The sequence below is a fragment of the Orycteropus afer genome, unplaced genomic scaffold (genome assembly GCF_000298275.1).
Source record: "Orycteropus afer afer isolate SDZICR_OR568_19922 unplaced genomic scaffold, OryAfe1.0 scaffold00053, whole genome shotgun sequence".
Taxonomy (NCBI): domain Eukaryota; kingdom Metazoa; phylum Chordata; class Mammalia; order Tubulidentata; family Orycteropodidae; genus Orycteropus; species Orycteropus afer.
This window is the reverse complement of record NW_006921640.1, coordinates 9,902,750-9,925,211: the sequence shown is the minus strand read 5'-3', so window position 1 is coordinate 9,925,211 and position 22,462 is coordinate 9,902,750. Positions and strand designations below refer to the sequence as shown.

The 22,462-nt window shown below is 43.2% G+C and overlaps 1 protein-coding gene across 1 annotated transcript in view; it reads left to right on the top strand.

Moving 5' to 3' along the window:
• Positions 1 to 22,462, top strand: part of DPYSL2 (dihydropyrimidinase like 2) — a 209,637-nt gene that overhangs the window by 128,948 nt on the left and 58,227 nt on the right. Inside the window, exon 3 of the mRNA XM_007938745.2 lies at positions 138 to 322. Coding sequence (XP_007936936.1) covers positions 138 to 322 — 185 coding nt within the window. The remainder of the gene's footprint in view (positions 1 to 137; positions 323 to 22,462) is intronic.

The window sequence follows — 22,462 nt, the reverse complement described above, 5'->3', positions numbered from 1 at the left end:
ATTATGAATAATAACAATAATCAGGAAGTCCATAGAACATAAGGAAGGATAGTTTATGGCTTGGTGAAAATATCTGTCAGATCCAATTTGATTAGATGTTTTATGTGTAACCCTTATCACCAACCCTATTTACTTAGACAAATAGGAGAAAATCTGATTGTGCCGGGAGGGGTGAAGACAATCGAAGCCCATTCAAGGATGGTGATCCCGGGAGGAATTGATGTCCACACCCGTTTCCAGATGCCCGACCAGGGAATGACTTCTGCTGATGACTTCTTCCAAGGGACCAAGGCATCCCTGGCTGGGGGAACCACCATGATCAGTAAGACAGTTTAAAGATAATAATTTTAATGCTTGGGAACCATTATAATTTGAAAATGAATCTGTGTTGTTTGATTCTTTCCTTCTAAAAGTTGCTGAAGTGACCATGGTTTGATCTACTAAACATGGGGCTGGGCATGGGCTAGTTATATGTCTTATTGCCTCACCCTTACTTTCTATTGTACTGTGAATTCACCAGTTGAATCTTGAGAATACAATTTAGCTTTCTTGAGCATTTCAGTAGGATCAAAGGAATAGTTTCTTGCTTTCTCTGGTTGAGAACTTTTGTTCTCCTCAAAACAAGTCCTCCCCACCCCCCATGTGATTTTATTGTCATTACTTTAAAACACAACATTGGGAGTAATCCTCAAAGCTATCAATTTTGAGCTTTTGCTCTTAAGTATTTGATCAATTTTTAAAATGTTCCTGTGAGTGTGTCTTCTCAGAATGGAGATGGGGTGCAGCAAATGAAATGTTGAACCAGGAAACTCTGTTCCACTGACAGGACAGCCAAATGGTGGGCTACTTATTACCCTGGGTTTGACCTAAAAGGTATTGGGTAGTTCTGCGTAGAGGAGGATCCCAGCTATCAGTTATTCTCTGGACATGAAGGAGGAGTCCCTAGGTGGCACAAATGGCTAAGTGCTTGGCAACTACTAAAAGGTTGGCAGTTGGAATCTGCCCAGAGGTGCCTTGGAAGAAAGACCTGGTGATCTGCTTCCAAAAAATCAGCCATTGAAAATCCTGTGGAGCAGTGTGCTACTCTGACACACAGGGGGTTGCCATGAGTTGAAATTGAATTGACGACAACTTTTTTTTTTTTTTGCTTTGGCTAGGAAGATTGCCTGATGATTATAAGACATGCACACTGCACTTTAAAGTTTGGATTTGCACTGAGAGAACCACACCCTTGTATCCAGCTCTCTTTTCACTGGTGGTTCAGGGCTTGGCACTATGGAGGCTGCATAGATGACCAAGAGGCTTCATGCTCAGGGCCTTCAGGTCTTGCTCTGAGAGCTTTGTTCTTTTCGTTCAGGTGCATCTGTATATTTTCACTAGAGTCACTATACACATGTTATGAACTGGTTTGCAAATACTCAGTTTCCAGCGTGGCTATTAATTGTCCCTTTGAGAAATGTCATTTTGCTTTTGAGGAGGTAGGCAAACTGCACAATAGCTTACCAGACACATAGTTAAAAAAACAAAAACAAAATCCCAACATATTATCAAAGAATGAAAATCACCATACAGTCTGTCTTGAAAGCGAACACTTCAGTTCAGAAGAAGGTAAAAGTAGAAATAACTTAGCCATTTATGCTTCAGGAAACCGCTTCCTTAGTGGTTAGGAAGAAGTAGCAGTTGGCAGAATGATCTGTGGCTTTGGGGTCTCTCTAAGCTTCTTCTTTTCTGTCTTACCTGAACTAGAAGAACTGTGGCTTTGCCAACTCCTCCTGGCCTGAGCTCTCTGCATTTTGCATCACACACTCACCTTCTGGCACCCCCTCTGCCTGGTCTTCAGCATCTGAAGGATCAGGGACAGCTCATTCCTCTTTCAGTATTCTCATCACTATCAAGTGTCTATAGGAAGAGCCTCCAAGTTTAAATCTTACTGCTTCTAACTTCTTCTACACATTACCTTCTAATTTAGTGAGTGCCCTTCTCAAGTGACTCTACCTGTCAGTGCAGAGGACTGTCATTTTGTCAGCTGTGTCAGGACTCAGTGGTGCCGGTGCACAGTTGTGCTGGTGGTGTTTCTGCTTCTCCTCCAGGGCTGCCTGTAAGACTTGAGCTTGGAGGAGCACAAGCTCTTTGGGTGGTCAACCAGGAAGCCAAGTCAAGGTTATGTTCTACCTCAGGTTGGAGCTAGCATGGGGGGGGCTCTGTAGGTTCTTGCATTGGTTGTAGTGTGTTATTAAGCCATAAATAATACTTCCTGAGTGAGTGGTGAGTGATTCTAGCATTTGATGGGCTGTCAAGTGGGAGCCATTTGCAGTGGAAAGTACACCCTACCAAGAGTGAGGGGTCTGGGGTTCTGGTCCCTGATATGAACTTGCACCATGGTGTTAGGTAACCCATCTCACTTCTCTGAGTCTGAGCTTCTTATCTGCACAATGAAGGATTTGCATGAGATGATGCTTGATGTCCTTTCCAGCTCCCACATTTGGTGATTCACTGAGGTTGGAAACAGCGTGCCTCTAATCACGTGCACTTCTCTCAGCAAATACATAAAGGCTTTGTTTTCTCTGAGACTTATTGGAAAGACCCCATCAGTCTGTTTTCTCCTCTCATGCATTCCTGAATGTGTCTCTTCACGCCTCACACTTGACCCATTCTTTTGCCTCTAGCTGCCTCTTGCCTCTTCCCTGCCTGCTTTCCCCCACCCCTGTGGCCACATGGGCCCTTCTTACTAACCCCTGACTTTCTCTCTCTCTCTCTTTTTTTTTTTTTTTTTGCCTTTTTTAATTGTGCAAATATATATCTATGTATGTATTTATACATATATGACAAAAACATTTGTCATTTCATCAATCTCTACTTGTACAGTTCAGTGATGTTAATTATGTTATTCAACTATCACCCTTACCCGTTCCCAGATTATACCATCATCCTTAACAGAAGGAGCTCAGTGTTCCTCTGACTTTTTCTTCAGCGTTTCTCCACCATTGGCTGTGAGCTTCTTTCCCTTCATTTTAGGCAAGTTCCTTCTGTGTAGGGATGAGGGACACCTCCACCCATCCTGCACCCCTGCCGAGTGTGTCACCTGGCACAGGGACCTGGAATTAGTCAGCAGATGGCTTCATGGGCACATCCGTAATGAAGAGGAAGTGAAAAGTCAGACTGCTGGCTCTGTTTAGTTGGGCAGAAGGCAATTGCATTTTAACGTGGAATCTATGATGTAAAAAATTAGATTAAAAAAATGGGATTTAATGAGCAAACCTCAAAGAATAAAAGTAATCTGAAGTGTCCTTGGTGTGGTCAGAGCGGTCATACCCAAAACCCTGTTGCTTTTGTAATCTGAGAAAATATTAACTGTTCGTGCAAATAGCACCTATTGTGACAGGACTTACCTAGAGTTTTCACTAGCCTGCCCATCCTTAGGAGATAAATAGTAATAATAAAAAATGATAGAATCCAATTTTTTTTTCCTGCTTTCTAGATTGCTTAAGATGAGTGAGTAAGGAGCTCAGGTGGTGCAGTGGGTAAGGCATTTGGGTGCTAACCAGACGGTTGGTGGTTCAAACCCACTAGCTGCTTCATAGGAGGAAGATGAGGCAGTCTACTTCTGTAAAGATTTATAGACTTGTAAGTCCTGTGGGGTCAGAATCCACTGTGATGGCAGTGGGTTTTTCAGGTGAGTGAGTAGCTGTAGCTTTTCAGAGAGGGAACTTTGCAAAGAGGAATAGCTTAAAGTGACTTAATTGTACCTAAAACACATTCCTTCAGTGAGATTGTAGCTTCTTTTAATGGGTTTTGGTAGCAGAAATTAATATTTAGGACACTTTGAACAGATGAAGGTGAAAACTTGATATGCCCATTACTGCTTGCAGAAACAGTTGAAGTAAATTTATGCAGAAACCACCTGCACTCTCCTCCCTCCTGTCTTTTTGGCTCTTCTCCCAGCCATACAACCTGCACCTGAAGATGCATCTTCAACTGCCTGCCCCCTTGCTGTGTTTTCCCCACATCACAGGGGTTACCTTAGGACCAGGGGGCTGAAAGGTCATAATTTCATCCAGGAAAACAATGGAAGTTGAGTGGAGGCTCCATTTCTGTCTGCACTGCCTTGCAGAGGAAAATGTAGCTGCATATTCCCAGTTGAAAAGTGGAGATGACACGTCAGCAGTGGAAAATAATATTATTACCATCAAACAGAGCCTCCTATTGAGAATTGCATAATGAGATCTTTGTAAGGGGGACTAGATGCAGGACAGAGAGAACACCCTTTGCCCTTTCCATCCAGTGATGGGGTGGGCAGAGACTCCAGACTTAGCCTACAAGTGGCATCCAGAGTCATGGTGGGGCAGTCAGTACCTTCTTCACCCAGTGTTGCTGCTTGGGGAAAACACTGGGATTCCTGGACTCCCTGGGTGGTCCAAACAGCAAAGCAGTTGACTACTGCCTGAAAGATTGGATGTTTGAGTCCACTCAGAGAGGTACCTCAGAATAAAGGCCTGGTGATCTACTTTTGAAAAGCCATCCATTGAAGACCTCATGGAGCTCACTTCTACTCCGACACACTTGGAGTCACCATGACTCAGAGTCGGCTTGACAGCAATTGGTTTTTTTTTTTTTTTTTTTTTTTTTGTGATCATCAGAGTTGTTAAGACCCCAGAGTTTCCAGGAAGCAGGTAGGAATGGTCACCTTAATTTTATCAAGGAAAGGATTGAAGCCAGAGAGAAGGACATTAGCGTGCTGACCTTCATGTTGTATGTCATTGCAAGTGGCGTGTGTGCAACACACACCTGTAGCTCTGGTTCCACCACTTCCCAGTTGTGTGACCTTTCCTAGTCACCTCAATTCTTGAAAGCCTCAATTGCCTCATTTGCAAAATGGGGAAAATTATAAAGATTGATTGTTAAAGCATTTCAATAGTATTTGGCACATAGTAAACACTCAGACATACTGGTTATTATTCCATCCTGCATTAGGTGCCATAACTTTCCATCTCGATTATGCCGCAGACCTCTTTTTCTCCAATCGAGCCAAAGAAAAGACTCCATCTACAGGAAGGTCTGACCTCAACATTTGCTAAGAGCAGGGGTTCTCCAGGTGTGGCCTGTGGACTAGTTGCCTCAGTATCACTGAGTACATAATAAAATATTCAGATTTCTGGGCTCTACCCAACCTATTGAAATAGAGAATCTGCTGGTAGGACCTGTGAATCTGGATTTTAGCAGTCCACCAGATGGTCCCAAATCTGGTGATTGCCTAACGCACTTAGGGAGCTGTTTGGAAGTCTGGATCTTGGGGATCCATGTCAATCTCCCAGCTACAGTCGAGTTGATTCTGACTCATGGTGATCCCATGTGTGTTGGAGTAGGACTGTGCTCCGTAAGGTTTCTGATGGCTCATTTATTGGAAGTAGATTGCTAGCGCTTTCTTCTGAGGTCCCTTCAGGCAGACTCAAACCCCTAACCTTTCAGTTAGCAGCTGAATGCTTTAACTGTATACCGTCTGACCCTAAATCTCCAGTGATTGGAAGCCTCTGCTCAGAGAAGAGATCTTGAATTTCACTGCTGCTAACCTGCGCTCAGGCATTCCCTGGAGGGTCTGGAGCCCCAGGCACAACACACCCCAAGCAGGGCTGCTGCTTCTCTAGGTAGCGCATACAGCCAAATCAGGAGTTGAGTAGCAGTAAGTCACAGAGAAGGAGATGAGAAAGTTTGCTTTTGTGAGAGAGCTTACTGTATGAGTGCAAAGGGTCATGTCTGCTTGAGAAGTGAACCCGAGCACTGGGGCAAACTCAAGTGGTTGGTGAGAGGCTAACTCTCCTGAACTGTAGGCTCTTCACTTTTTTCTAGACATTGCTACCTGATGTACCTCAGGTACCTCCATTCAGTGATCCCAAATCAGACTCAATGTCTTTTCTCACATACTCCTTTTTAGAGCCCTGGTGGTTCACTGGTTAAGCACTCAGCTGCTAACTGAAAGATCAGCAGTTTGAACCCATCAGCCACTCTGTGGGAAAAAGACATGGCAGTCTGCTTCTGTAAAGATTACAGCCTGGGAAACGATACGGAGCAGTTCTGCCTTGTCCTATAGAGTTGTTATGAGTTGGAATCGACTCTATGCCAGTAGGTTTTGGGTTTTTCCCATGCCCAGTCCCAGAGAGGGGTCCCATCACTAGGCAGAGCTACAGTCATCTTTGATTCTTCATTTCTTTTGCAAATCAAATTCAATTTGTGTCTGTCTCTTGCCCCTATTCATTTAGACTCTAGTCATGTCTTACTGGATTTCTGCCTCTGCCTTCTTAGCATCTATGATCTTAGCTTCTCATTGCCCTAATCTTACCTCTGCAGCTCCTCCTCCTTTCTGTAGCCAGGAATCTTTTCTCTGATGCAGCTTAGGTCTCTCTTCTGCAGCCTTCAGTGCCTCCCTCTTGCCTGGAGAATGAGGCTACTGTCAGATCCTGCACTGAGAACCCTCCATGATATGGGCCAACCCTGCTGTGCAAACGTTCTCACACTCCTGTTTTTCTCTCATGTAGTTGTTTTAGTCAGGGAACTATTTTCCTTATTTTTTTCCTCTGCCTTAGGGAATCCTAGTTAACCCTTTGAGGCTCAGTTGAGGTACTTCCACTATCATGAAGCCCCTCTTAGCTTCCTTCATTGTAACCAATTGCCTCCTTCTTTGCCCCTTGGAAAACTTGGGTTTTTATCACATGGCCCTGTGGCCTTGCATCACAATTTGATTTAGGCCACATTGTCTCCTCCTTTTTAGTAACCCACACTGATCCACACAGTGTCTTGCTCACAGGAGGCACTCTGTAAACATTTGTGCATGGTTGAATGAATGTGTGTACTAATAGGGCTTGGTTTTCTGCTTGTCTGAGTGATGGCAGAGGACACAGTGTGATGGGGAAAGGGAAAAGAATGGTGTGCATGTTTCATGTTCACCATGTTCACTTTGATTGCAGGAGTGGTCTCCTTAACTGTGCATCTCCTTTCTGTGGCCCCAGCCCCCCAGCCACTGCTGTTGAGCTCTGGCAGCAGTTGAGGGAGGGATGTGGGCGGGAAAGCACAGAGCCCAAACATTGGCCTGAGGGATGTAAATGGGGACATTTCCCTCTGTCTGGCTTTTCTGTCTGAAGTAGTGGGAAGAGCAGCCCTCAGCTGGTCCTCTTACGATAGAGCTTGCTCTGTGGGTGCAGAGGATCGTGTCTGCTTGAAAAGTGATCCTGAGCACCGTGGAGAACTCAGCAAGTCAGTCTTGAAGTCCCTTGGCTTGTCTCAGCTCTTCCTGGTAAGCCATGCCCGTGGAGGCAGGAAGCTTGAAGTGAAAGGGAGGTGGCAGCCCATAGCCTGGCTGGCTGGTAGAGACGTGGCTCAGGAGTGTCACTGTGGTACATCCACTGCTTGTCATTTTTTTGTCCATGTGGCATTTGGTTTTGCTCTCTGCTTACGACAAATACATGTGTGTGAACACACACTGTAATATGAATGTGTCTGCAATTGTTACTTTGATTATTCCCTTTGCAGCATTCATTGGACTAGGGTTAGAAAGTGTTTACAAAACAGCCTGACCACATCAGAATAGAGTTTCAAAATTCAGGACTAAAGTTTGTCCACAAAATCTGTATGTGGCCTGGCGATTAGAGAGCCATGTTTTCTGGTGGACTGTTGGTGTGGACTCTTCCCTCTGTTCCTCTTCTCCCCTCCCCAGGTTGCATATGGGCAAGGTCACACATTTCTGAAGACATGAGTGCCTTCTCAAGCAAATGCTAAGCACTGGACCTGCCCAGGTGTCTTGCAAATCTTGGCCTCAAATAGCTGGACTAGAAGAAGCCATTCTACTTCCTGGGATATTTTGGGTTGATCACCTAATATCTGGTAGTGAACAGAGGGGGCAAAGAGTAGAGTGCAAAGGATAAAGCATCATGAGAAACAGTACAATTTTTTCTGAAGTGTTTAGCATACACACTTTACAAAATGCTTTTATCCTGAAAGAGGCCATTTGCTTAGGCTTGACCAACCAGTGTGGAAGACCCATGGGTGTTAGGGGCTGCTAGGTCTTTCAGAAGCAGGGACATTCCTGTTTGGGGCTTTTGGCCCTATTTCATGGGCATCTTTGGCAGTTATCCTAAACCACAAGAGTTTTTTCCTGGCCTCTGGCCCTGAGATCTTGAAGTTACCTAGAAGTCATCCCAACCTACCAGGGGGTTGGCTTTCCCTCTTAAGAAGGCATTTCAGTCTTCCTGATGCCAATTCTTACTCTTCCTGTGGTGTTTTATACAGAGCTTGGGGATTCCCGGCTGTTACCAAAGCCCGTTTTGTCTGGCTTTCCCTGGAGGGAAACATCCCCTAGAGTGTGAACATGACCAGGAATTGCCTGTCATTCCTGTTTCCCAGAATGACATCTTGACCAGGAGTAGTGCTGGTAAAAGTGGAAATGTTAGGCCCCAACACACTCTTCTTAACCCTTGGATTTGAGGGACAGGCTTTCGGTGGACAGTACCTCCCTGCCCTCTGATCCCAGAGTGACTGACAAGAGCTTGCATGACATGCACATATATTTAGGGATGCCTTTGTTTTGTCTCCCAGCAAAGTGAGTGGGGCCAAGACTTTGGAGAGCAAAGAGTATACACTGTGATGTGCCGTCAGCTTGCAAGGGAAGCTAGCCATGATGGTTGCCCAATAAGTGGCTGAATGAATCTGGACCAGAGCCTTGAACCCCGTTGCCTTTTATACTCTTGATAGCTTTAAATTTGTTTTCCTGGGATGACTCTCTTATGTGAAATCTTATATGGGACCCCTATATGGAAGACCAATACAAGCAAAGCTGCTCTGATTGGAGTGGAGATGGTAGGTGGTCTGTGGAGAGGCCGAGTCCTCGCCCACATTCCTTCTGTCTTTCCCTCTTGGCAGCCCCTCGGTCTCTGGGGAGTTCTAGGGAAAACACAGTTTGGAAACCACTACATTCCATCACTGCCAAACCCTCCTTCCTCTATTGCTCACCTTCCCTCCAAAGGCACTGCAACAGGACTGGTCCGTGCATAGCTTCTTTATTTAGTTGTAGGGTGAAAAAGATGTTTGGTAGGAAGGGACATGCCCACTTAGTCACTTAAAAACTTAAAACCACATGGTAAATTTTCATTGGTTTTGTTTAACATCTTTCTGCTTCTATTCGAGACAGGGACTGGGGTACAGGACCCAATTCATTTTCCCGTAATAAGTGTGTACTCTGTCATTTAACACATTAATGGTGCACATTGTTTTGAAGGAAAAATTGACTGTCCTAGGGAATAGTTGGCAAAAGGATTTGCATTACCGTCCTTGCTCGGGCCCTAAATCATTCATTCCATTCCAAGAAGAGGCCCTTCCTCCTCTTTCCCCTTTGTTCTCTTTGAAAAAACCTTCCCATTTCTTCTCAGGAAATGATTATTTATTTCTTTGGGTTTTGAGAGCTTTGCCTCTGACTTGCTGCTGCAGTTGGGTGAAACCATTTATTCAAGTTCCTTGCTTTTAGTCAGTCTCAGCTGCCATGGTAATGATAAAGGGGAACTACAGTGAGTAGAAATTAGAGTTCTTTCTGGTTAACCCATTTGGGAGGCAGCTTTCTTTGAATATAACTAAACGTTCCCCTAATGATAGAGAGGATACAGTCAGGAGTTGGGTTGTGGGAGCAGAGGCTGGTTCTCCAGGAAAGGGAACTTTGAAATGAGCTTGGGCAGTAGTTAAAAACCTTGACTGCATATTAGAATTCCCTGGGGAGTTGTAAAAAGCAACAATAAAACCCCAGATGCCTGGGTCCCCCCACCACGAGAACTCTGATTTAAGTGTTCTGGGTGCTCCTGGACATAGGTGGTTTTGAAAGGTGATAGCCAGCACCCCGTGTATCCATTGGCTGTTCCAACAACTGGACTCAATGTTGAAACAGAATGAATGTCTGCCTAGGTTTTCTAAAAGCTTGAGATGCTTTTTGGCTTCTGTTCCCTGCTTGGTCTCGTCTTCTTTGCTAGGGAGGGGGATTAGACTTGTGACCTGGGATGGGTAGATTCTGCAGCCAGGGTGTGCTTCAGATGTTTAGGAAACAGGGTAAGGCTGTGCTGTCGTTGTAAAGAACCTCCTTCAGCTGCTGTGCTTGGTGCCTTGGGCAGTTTTACTTGGCTGATTCCCCATTGGTGTCCCTGGGTGGTGTGAAGAGTTCCCACACTCATCTGCTGAGCAGAAGATTGGAGGTTCAGGTTCGCCAAGACGCACCTCAGAAGAAAGACCTGGAGATTTACTTCTGAAAACATCAGCCATTGAAAACCCTATGGAGCACAGTTCTGCTCTGACACACGCGGGGTCACCATGAGTCAAATTGACAGCAATTTGTGAAGAAAATTCCCTAATCATGCCTTAGTTAGGACTCTGAGTGAGTGAGGAGGTGATGAGCAGGAGTAGGGCTTGGTGACGACCTGGGGCAGAGTGTTGAAGGAAGGGTGGGATAGACCCTGGACTGCTTTCCCTGGTCCTTCCCTGGACCTGTGGACCACCTGCTATGCTGGTTTCCATGAAAAACCTGACCATCTTTAGATTGAATCAATAGTATTTATGACCTAATCTCCCTCTAATGATAGGTCAGAACTGGAATCCTTCCTTGTGGGGAGCCTGTGAGGAGAAAATAAGAGCCCGGTAATAACATGGAATCATAGAATCTTAAGAACCATTCATATTTTCTATCCCAGCCACTTTCTCATCTTAAGAAATTTGTTGGCACATTCTTCAGAAGGATGAGATTTCAAGTAACACAAAAGGACATGGAGAGATCCAAGAGATTAGATCTGAGTTTATTTTCCACTATTTCTGTTTGAATGTGGTGTAATACTAATAACTTCTAGATATAATTTCCACATCTATAAAATGGAGATAATTGATTACTGTTTCTTAGGGTTATGTAAAAAGTGAGATTGTTTGTGCCATACTATTTAAAAATGATTATTGTGACACTTTTGGCACGTGTGTATATGTGCATGTGCATATATCTTGAGTCTGTTCATTTCTTCTGTGCAAGGTTGCTGTGGTATGCCGGCTGATTCCAGATGTGTCATCTCACTTCACTGCCAGTTGGTGGAAAATGCATCAGGGGTTGTTTTTATCTTCAGGCACATGTAATGGAATTTGTATTTTGAACACAGCAGGAAAACAACTATTTACAATCTAGGGCTTCTTAATTACCCCCTCCCCCAAACATTGCTTTTCACTTCTACTTTCCCCAAATAATCTCTGGAGAAACCGTGGGCTAAATTTCCTGACAGCATATCAGGCCTAGCAGATGGAAAGCAGTGCCTCTAGGAAATAGCTCATTAAGTCAGTAACTCTCCTTAGATTCGAATTTCAGCCCTTTTTGGTATTCAGATCAGTCCAAATCTAGAGTGGTCCATTCCTGTGGGTTGAGTCCCAAGCCCCTCCACTTCTCACAGTGGATTCATTGCAGTCTCTGAGCCTAGCACCACCGTCCTCCTTCCCCCAGCCCTGTAGCTCAGCAAGCATCCGGGACAGCCGGAGGTCATTTCTCTGGGAGCACCTGGGACAGATTCTTCACCAGTGGGCGTTTCAGCCAAGGATGCATTTAGTCATGCAGGGACTTGTGCAGATAAGCCTGTCGAGATGCAGACCTTCCTCCTCTTGCCGAGCTGGTGCAGTGAATGGCTCCTTTTCTTTCCTTCTGTCAAATGAAGGGCTGCACTAGACCCCTTGGAGACGAAAGTACTAGTCCCTGATTATTATTGGCCACTTTGCTCCTGAGAGGCAAACTGCTACTTTTTCTTTGAAATGCACATCTCATGCTTCTTTCACTCAGCTGGGAGTCTTTGTATTTATTTATCTTTTGCCTGAGCTTATTAGTGCCTCAAATCATAAAAACCAGAAAAAACCTACTGCCAACAAGTCCAGTCTTCCTCATAGTGCCCCCCATAGTGTTTCCAAGGCTGCAAATGTTCATAGAAGTAGATTGCCTCATCTTCCTCTTGCTGAATGACTAGTGGATTTCAACTGCTGACCTCCTGGTTAGCAGTCAAATGCCTTACTCATTGGGGGAAAAGCTGGCAGAACAGATCCATCCTTAAAGCAAGGAGAGAGTTCATTTAGGAAAATGAGGGCTAACATATTTTAGGGTCCACCCTGAGCCCACTGAGGGTGTTTTGGAGGAAGTGCAGTTTTTGCTTCAGAGTTTTAAATGGCCACCCTGACAGAATGTTGCAGTATGAGCGTGGTATTGGTGTTATATGTTTTAAGTGTCATTTTACTCAATTGCATGGACCTTGTAGGTAGGATGAGCATTTTTAGTTACTGTTCACAGATATACTTTTGAAAGGAATGAGGGCTAACATATTTTAGGGTCCACCCTGAGCCCACTGAGGGTGTTTTGGAGGAAGTGCAGTTTTTGCTTCAGAGTTTTAAATGGCCACCCTGACAGAATGTTGCAGTATGAGCGTGGTATTGGTGTTATATGTTTTAAGTGTCATTTTACTCAATTGCATGGACCTTGTAGGTAGGATGAGCATTTTTAGTTAACTGTTCACAGATATACTTTTGAAAGGAAAGGGGGCACTACTAATAATTACCCCAGAACAACAATGTTAACCAGGGCTGTCCCAGGCAAAGCCAGCCATGTATCACTCTAGGTTGGAGGGGCTTGTGTTGACTTCTTGTCCTCTGCTGAGGTTTAAAATAGAAGGATTGCCCACTGGTTACCACCACAGACCTGCCAGCATCTGGCGAGAAGGAGCTGTGTTAGAAGAAAGTGAGGTCACTTGGAGAGAGCAGATAATTGATCCCATTTACTAAGATTCTGCGCCAACCTCTGTACACACACTATTTCTAAGCCTTACATCACCCCTGAAGATAGGTGGGCTTATCCTCATTCTCTAAGTGAGGCAGTGGGAAGCCCAGAGATGCCAAGTGACTTGCGTCCATGTGTTAGGGCTCGGATTCCAGTCCGAGATCATGGAATCAAGGAATAATTTTTGCATTTAATAATTAAAAAGTGTGCTCATTGAACACTGCTCTGTGTCCAGCATTGTGTTGATGCTGTGCACAAGTCCCAGACTTAGCCCTCGCCTGGAGTTTACAGTCAGGCCAACTAAGAGAAAGGTTTCGGTGTTAAGCTTTAATTTGCCCTTCTCTGCAGCCATTATTTAAAAGCACTTTATAATATGAAAAAGGAGCTCTGGTGGCATAGTGGGTAAGGCATTGGGCTGTTAACCAGAAGATTGGTGATTCAAACTCACCAGCAGTTCTGCAGAAGGAAGATGAGGCAGTCTACTTCTGTAAGGATTTATAGCCTTGGAAACCCAGTGGGGGTCGCTATGAGTCAGAATTGACTCCATAGCAGTGGGTTTGGTTTTTATAATATAAAGGGTGAGAATTACTAGCTCTCTTAAATCTTCCACTAAGCAGAAGGCTGCACTCAGTGAGGGAAGATGCTTGCCAAGATGGTGGCATATTGAGTGTCTCTGGTTCTCCCAACAGAAACCCTGGGATTGATGACCTAGATTTCCCCCTGTATCCCAGAAGGGGATTTGGAGAGCAATCAGGAGGAGTAACTGATGCCATGTATTCATCAGCTGAACTTAATCCCTCTTTTGGGAGGCCCCAGAGCCCCTTTTCCTTTCAGGGCCAGATTGAGCCTATTTGTGTCATGCAAGCTGCTTCAAAGGTCTTCTTGCACTTGCCTGGGTCTCATCTTTCCTCATTTCTCTGAATCACATTGGACCCTGTACAGAAGGGGCATGGCCCCTAGGAAGTTCATTAGGCTCAGCTCTTCCCAAGTCTGGTTGTGAAACACCTCAGGCATATGGCAGTTTTTAAGGAAGGGCAGGGACAGGAAAGACAATCAAACAACTTCCCAGAGTTGGAATTACTCTTCTGGGCATTATTTTTTTCCTTTGTGGAGATTATCCAAGGAGAAACATGAAGTGTAACGGAAAGAATTTGAGGCCTAAACTTCTTGACGACACATCTTCATGAAGTCGGGAATCAGGAGACCGTGATCCTGGTGTCTTGACTCTGCTGCTTATTAGCTCAGGCACGCTGCCCTATACCTCTTGGCTTTCTCAACTGTCAGAAGGGCCTGGATCTGCTTTTCCTGTCTAGTAGGGTTGCTATAAGGATTTGTGAGATTGTGACTGACAGGGCTTGAGCAGGTTACACATGAGTGAGGAGAATAGGTCCTTCAGCCCAGGTTTGCTTTAGGCTGTGGATGCTTTTTATAAGAACACCTAGATACTGGAAGGAGCCCTTGTAGCACAGTGGTTAAGCACTCGGCTGCAAACTGAAAGATTGGCAGTTTGAACCTACCAGCTGCCCCATGAGAGAAAATGTGGCATTCTGCTTCTGAAGATACATTAATTTGGAAACTCTGAGACAGTTTTACTCTGCCCTTTAGTTGTAATTGACTTAGTGGCCCCAAGTTTGGTTTGGTTTAGATACTGGGAGATTTCAAGGGCTTGGCTTTTTTGTCAACAATTTATCTAGTGCTACTGTAACAGAAATACCACAAGTAGATGGCTTTTAACAAATTTATTTTCTCCTAGCTTAGGCGGTCAGAAGTCCAAATTCAGGGTCCTCTGTCTAGGGGGAAGGCTTTCTCTTTCTGTCTTTGACCTTCTCTTGGGTAACTTCATGTAGCTTGACATCTCTCTTCCCCCATCTCTGTTTCTCTTAAGCTTGTTTAATCTCTTTCATAGCTCAGAAATTGGCTTAAGACATAGCCTTCGCTAATCATGTCTCATTAACATAGTAAAACAAGCCATTCCCAAATGGGATCATAACCACAGGCATCGAAGTTAAGATCTACAACACATATTTTTGCTGGACACAATTCATTCCATAACACTTCTCATTCATTATAAACAACAACAAAAAAACCCAAAAAATTTACTGTAGACTCACTGCTGCCTCATGGCAACCTCATGTGTGTCAGAATACAACTGTACTCCATAGGGTTTTTAAGATTGTGACCTTTTGAAAGGTGATCACCAGGCCTTTATTCCGAGATGACTCTGGCTGGGTTCTAACTGCCAGTCTTTCACTTAGCGTGCTTAACTGTTTGCATCACCCAGGGATTCATTTTGTTACATATATATATATTTATAAACACATTATTTTTCTTTCATTGAGAACCAGTTAAAATGGTCAGCATGACTCTGAAAGGATCTTTTTAATTTTTAACATTACGGATGCACATCCTCACCATCACCTGCATTTCTTTTCTTGCTAAAAAGCTTTCAGCTCTCCTTATTGGAATGTTTCTGTCTTATTTTGGAAAAGTAGAATTCACTTTGCTGCATTTCACACTTTTTAAGTTCTAGAGCATCAGTCCTGGAAGAAAGCCTCAAGACTATTGCAATCCCTGCTTTTTGCAGCGGGGGGACTAACATCCAGAGAGGCAATATGGCCATCGGGACAGGGCTGTCACTGCAGGTGCCTTTTCTGCTGCCGTGCATGGTTTTGTCTGAGCCATTGCTGCTTATGTGCATTTTAACTCACTGCCCACAGTTAGGGCTGTTGATGCAAAAAGAGGTGTTTTTCTACTATGCAGAAAACTCTTCTCTGAAAAGGAGCTGACTTTCCAGAGAACAGTTGAAGAAGATGATAGCATCCTTCTTTGTGCTTAAATACAGGTTTTCATTAAATGGTAAGGCCTTTTAATGAAAGATTGGAAAATTGATATATAAGAAGAAATCGGTTCTCTTATGTAGTGGATGGAAAGTTCTTAGATACTCTGTTTTCTGACTTCCTTTGGCTTGTGTGCATGGGCATTTGAACCTCTTTTACATCTTAGTTCTGAAAGGGTCAGATATCCAGAGGCTATGTTCTGCTCAGCATTCCTGCTTCCCTTTTAAATCACCTATTTCCATTGTCCCTTTGCCAGTTAAAGGCTGCCTCTAGCGACTGATAGATTTCAGGCAATGATTGTGCAAGAAAATGTTATTTTCTTGGTTGTTTTCCCACTTCATGTACCAGCTTGGCCCTTTCTTCTCTTCATTCTGTCACTTACAGACAATTTGCAAAAGACAGCCTATTGTTCTAGGCTAATAGAGTACCTGGTCTTCTTGCTTATCCTTAGGAATTTCATAAGGGGTTTTCAAAGAAAGGAAAAATGTTAAGTAATAGAATGCTGTCAATTTTGGCTCCCTCTCTTTCCTCACCTCCCTTCTTCCCTCCCTCCCTTCCTTCTTTCCATTTTGTATTGGTTTGCAAGAACTATATTGACTCTTTAAAACATTTTTTTTATTGAGATATAATTACTATACTATAAAATTTATCCTTTTAAAATGCACAGTTCAGTGGATTTTACTATATTCTCAGAGTTTTGCAACTATCACTGCCATCCAATTTCAGAAAATTTTCATCACCTGAAAAGAAAATCCTGTATCTATTAGTAGTTACTGCCTCTTCCTCTCAGCACTCCCCCCAGCCATTGGGAACCACTGATCTACTTTCTGTCTTTATTAATTTCCATATTTTGGACAATTGTTAAAAATGGAAGTACACCATGTGGACTTTCATGTCTGGCATCTTTCACTTTGCATAATGTTTTCAAGGTTCATCCATGTTTTAGCAAGTATCAGAACTTCATTCCTTTTTAAGGCAGAATAATATTCCATTGTATGTATATACCACATTTATCCATTCATTAGCCAATGGACATTGGATTATTTCCATTCTTTAGATATTATGTATAATGCTACTGTGAACGTTTGTGTATAAATTTTTGTGTAGACATATGTTTTCATTCTTTTTGGGTATATACCTAGAAGTGGCATTGCTGAGTCATGTGGTATTTCTATGCTTAACTTTTTGAGGACCCGCCAAACTGTTTTCCATAGCAACAGTACCATTTTATATTCCACTAGTAATATATGAAGGTTCTAGTATTCCACATCTTTGCCAACATTTGTTATTGTCTGTTTTTTTTTTTTTTTTTAAATTATAGCTGTTCTAGTAGAATCTTATTGTGGTTTTGATTTTAGGGTTTATTTTAAGAACAGTCTACTTGTTCAGTGACTCTGAGTGACATGTACCTTGATCTGTGCTTGGCTTTGAGCATGGTTTTCAAACTCTGCATTGAGATTTCTGATGTGACAGGTACAAGGATGTACACAGGAATGAGACAGAATAATTGAAGTCTGAGATGCCCCAGAAAAGCCAGACTCTGAAGCCCCCTTACCCAACAGCTGTCCCTGCCTAGCTGGATGACTGGCACCCTTTCCCTTCATGCCTGCTGCTGCCCCCTCCTATTTCATGTCTATCTACCAAGTGGCCCGGAGTGATTCTTACTTTGCTGTCATTTGTGACTGTCTTTCATTCTGCTTTATGGCAGAGTTGGATAGGCAAAGCGTTCTGAACTGAGGACGGAACTTCATGGAGGCTCAGTAGCATCTTGGCTCTCTGTGCCCCTCCTCTGACTCAGCATACTTTCTGCAGCCTGCCAGGAGCAGGCCCTCTCAATAGACAGGGATTCCTGGGCCAGTCCATTCCTGCCTCAGGTGGAAATCCCCCCTGACGATAAGCCAGAGCAATAAGGATAACTACATCCCGTGTTAATAGTTTAAAGAGCCATTTCGCAGCTGCTGTCTCCTTGGACTCTCAACCTCACTCTGTAAGAAAGATGAGACAGGAAGTATCTCCCACTTTAGACCAGTTGCCATCAAATAGATTCTGATTCTGGGTGACCCCACGTACGCAAAGTAGAGCTGTTTCAGAGGCATGTCAAGGCTGTGACCTTTTGGAAATACATCGCCTGGCCTTTCTTCCAAGGTACCTCTGGGTGGGGTCGAACTGCCAAACTTATAGCTAGTAGATGAGCCATTAACCATTTGTGCCACCCAACTACTCCTTTCCCTGACTTTACTCATGAGGAAATTGCAGAATGGAAAGGTTAAGTGACTTGACCAAGGCCACCCAACCAGTACTAAGGCTGAATGAGAACTCAAACCCTGGCCATCTTGGGTAGCTCGTTACTGGGTCTTCTTGCATTCCAAGGGCATCAGGTATGAAGCTGTGGTTCTGGTAAGTGGCTGGGACTGAGGGGAGCCATCCTTGCTTTCCAGGTGTTTCTGATAAAGCAATGATAAGCACTGCTAGAACTGAGAATGGAGAATATTGTGCTGGACAGTGGAGGCCTGCCTTGATGTGGTCTAATGGAGTGTGATAAGAAGAAGAAAGGGATGCTCCCACTTCACCAGTGCTGTCACGGCTATTGCTCTGTTTAAACAAAGTTAATTAGCAGTGTAGCTTCTACTTCTAAGGAAATACACATTCATTCATGTCTTTACTCATTCAGCTGACATTTATTAGGCCATGAGTTAGGTACTGATCTAGGTTCTCAAGTACTTTGCAGTCCGTTTGGGAGACCTGCAAATAAAAGGTTGCATAAAATGTGGTAATTGCTATACTGAGGTTCAGTGCAAAGCAAATAGAGAAGTAATCTTTAAAAATATGCCTGAGAGTGTCAGAGAAGGCTTCACTGAATAGGCTTCAGCTCCTGTGTGAGCTGAGACTTGAAGGATAGTTAAGATTTTGCCCTGCAGTTTGATTTGAGGTTGGGCAGAAGTAGGGGATGTTCAGTGAAAAGAGAGAGAGAGGTGAGGATGTGTTGAGTCGTATAGAATTTGGCAAATGAGTCTGTTGCCTGTTTTTCTCAGTTCTTCTCCAACCTGTAGCTCCTTCTGTTGATTATCAAAATTGCACCATATAAAATTCATAAAGAAATCAACAAATCCTCTTTCGGGTAACACTGAGAGACTTGGGTGTGAGTGTGGGGCCCCAGCAGACAAGGATGGTGGTAGATAATGGGAATTAAAGAGGCAGAGGAATCGCTGCTGTTAGGAATGAGTTTCTGGCGAGCAGACATCTACAGTAATGCCCTTGTTGTGCACCTGCAGGTCTTTAGTAGAGTGAGCCTTTGGAGCAGAGGAAGTTTCTGCGGAGCTAGGAGGTCTGGTGGCATGGTGCCTAAGGCATTTGACTGCTAACCAGAAGGTTGGCAGTTTAAACCCACCAGCTACTCTGTGGAAGCAAGACTGGGCAATTTACTTCTATAAAGATTTACTGCCTCAGAAACCCAGTGGGGGTTGCTGTGAGTCAGAATCGACTCTATGGCAGCAGGTTTGGTGTTTTTTTTTTTTTTTTTTGGTAGGAGTTATGATGGTGGGAAAGATCTTAAACTGGATTTGATCACATGGTGTTTCAGTTCTACCTTCACTATTTACTAGCCAAGCAAATTTCTTTTCACTTCTTTAGGCCACAGTTTTCTTATCTGTAATATGATGTTGAGGTTCCTGGGTACTGCAAACTGTTTGCACTTGACTACTAACCTAAAGGTTGACGGTTCAGACTCGCCCAGCAGCACTGCAGAAGGAAGCCCTGGCATTCGGCTTCCCTAAAAATTATAGCCAGCAACACCCTACTCTGCACCACATGGGGTCTCCGTTAGTTGGAATCTACTTGATGGCAATGGGTTTGGTTTAATACGATCTTTCAAGGTTACCATGGGGATTAAACCCAAACCCTCTGCTATCAAGTCAGTTGTGACTCAGAGACACTCATTGGGTTTCCAAGGCAGTAAATATTTATGGAAGTAGATTGCCCCATCTTCCTTCTGTGGAGGAGCTGGCTGGTGGGTTTGAACCACCAGCCTTCTGGTTAGCAGTCAGATGCCTTAGGCATGTGTCATCAGAGTTCCTTGTGAGAATTGAATTTGGTATTATATATGAAATTCAGAGTATGTGCCTGGTATATAAATGTTAAGTCTTTTTCTTCCTGAAAAGCCTTTTAAACTTAACCTTTAAAGCAAAAGCAACTTTTAATTTTTAACAGTTTTGATGAAAATGGTCTCTTTAAAGGGAAGTGCATAGTGAGGGGACCTGAACACAATTTAAACTTTTCTTGATGAGGCAGGGTTATCATTTTGAATCTGTTATAACACTATATATGCTGAACACTTTGAAAGTCTTGGGTTTTTAACAACTGCAACTAATGGTGTCTAGCTATTGGGAATTTTTTTTTCTCCATTTCATTGTTTTTCTGCCTTCCCCTTCTTACTTTTTATTGCTACTAAGATACTTGACTGTGGTTGCCCCTCTCTCTTCCTTAAATTCATGTTTCAAGTCTTTCATCCTCTTGGGGTCCATAGGTCATCAAAATTATGTGAAAGTAGGAATATATAGAGTCTGAGTGAGAATCTGTAACTGTCATTCAAGGAATTTAGTGGCTCCTTTTTTTTTTTTTAACTGAATAGAGTCTTTTTTGTTACTTTTGTGAAGTTGGGTGAGGAGTCACATGGCCATATTTGGATTGCAGGGTGGTATTGGGTCCCAGAGAGTCATCCCAAGGAGGATATGAAAGTTTGAAGGGCAAGTGCCCAGTTTCCATTTGAGTGGTCCTCGGAGGCTTCCTGGAGGAGGAGGAAATGGACCCAGTTGAGATTCAGTGATTCAAGGAGAAGGACAGAATCAATGACTACGTGAGAGAACATACCTCCCTCTTGAGAAAAGTTGAGTGAAACACAGAGCTAGAGATCAGCTTCCATCCAGCTGTACCTGCCTCCAGGGCCGCCTTGCTTTGAACACTCCATGAAGGACTAATGAAAAGTCTGACAATAGCCGTTTCCTTTCTAATCTCTTCTCTTCCCAAGTCTTGCATTTACCATAGCAAGTATTTTCCATTTTCATCATTTGGTCTGCTTTATTACCAAATATTTTATGTGTTTCTCAAAGACATTTTGTTCTTTTGTGTAGAATATGTAGAAACTGCTGTTTTCTATTTATTTTAAACTTCTGTTTTGCATCAGGTGATGCAGTTTGGGCAGGAGTACCAGGGCAAGCCCAGCAAATATATCAGTATATCCCTTCCTGATGAGAATGGGCCAGAAATGCCTATATTAACACTGTTATTTAACATTACTCTAGAAGCCCTAGCCAGTGTAAAAAAATAGGAAAAACAGGAAGTATAAATAATGGAAAGGAAAAGATTTTGATTTTTATATAGTTTACCTTAATATTAAAAGGAATTGACTGGAAAAAAAAAAATTGGACCTAATAAGAAAGTTTTTAAGATGGCCAGTTAAACAATATGAATTCAAAATCAATAATTGTCCCACGTGTCAACAATAACAAAATCCCATTCACAGTAGCAACACAATATATAAAACAAGTAGGAATTACAAAAATACATTCTTACACATGGGACTGAAGAGAAGACTGGAATAAATTAAAATAAGTGTTATGTTAATGAATGTTGTTGTTATGTGCCGTCGAGTTGGACCCGACTCATAGTCGACTCATAGACTCATAGCGACCACTTCTTGGGTTTCCGAGGCAGTATCACTACGGAAGTAGATTGCCCCATCTTCCTTCTGAGGAGTGGCTGGTGGGTTTGAACTGTCACCCTTCTGGTTAACAGTCAAGTGCCTTAGCCACTATGCTACCAGAGCTCCCATGTTAATGAATAGAAGGGCCTAATACCGTACAAAGGCACTCTGGTGGCACAGTGGTTAAGTGCTTGACTGTTAACCAAAAGGTTGATCATTCAAACCCACCCAGTGAATCTGCAGGAGAAAGACCTGGTGATCTGCTCCCTTAAAGAATGTAGCCTAGAAAAAACTGTCATATGGAGTCACTAGGAGTCAGACTCTTTTTGATGGCACCTGACAACAACAATGCTATACAGAAGTACATTCTTTATAGATTAATTTATATATTTATATGATTCAAATCAAACCTCAAGAAGTTTTTATTTTTTGGAGCGTGACTGAATTAATCTGAAGTTCAGGAGAATACTACTGGCTAGATGCTCTGTATCTGTTGTGATGTATTGTGAAAATATGGTTAAAATAGTAAGCTACTAACCCATCCCATAAGAGACATCTACATCAGTGTGCTAGATCCATAAGTGGGGCTAGTGGTGTCTAAGTTTTTAATGTACGAGAAAGGTACCATTTCTAACTCGTGGTGACATGACCATATATGTTCAGAAGATTATGTTGTAGTAGTTAGCTAACTGTTTTGAAAAAAATAAAGGTAAGATCCTTACCTCACCTTATATACCAAAGTACATTCTAGAGTTTGTTAATCAACAAAGAGTTAAAGCATTCTGTTTGAATAAAGCCAGAAGGGAACCAGAAGAAAGCACAAATGAGGTGTTATATGATTTAGATACGGGTATACTTTGGAGATATTGTGGGTTCGGTTCTGGACCACCACAGAAAAGTGAATATCACAATAAAGCCAGTCGTCACATGCAATTTTGGCATAGTGCTTAAGGTATCTGACTGCTAAGCAGAAGGCTGGCAGTTCAATCCCACCAGCCACTCCTTGGAAGGAAGATTGGGCAATTGACTTCTGCTTCCATAGAGATACTCCCTTGGAAACCCAAGGAGGGGTTGCTATGAGTTGAATTGAATTGACCTGATGGCAGTGAGTTTGTTTTT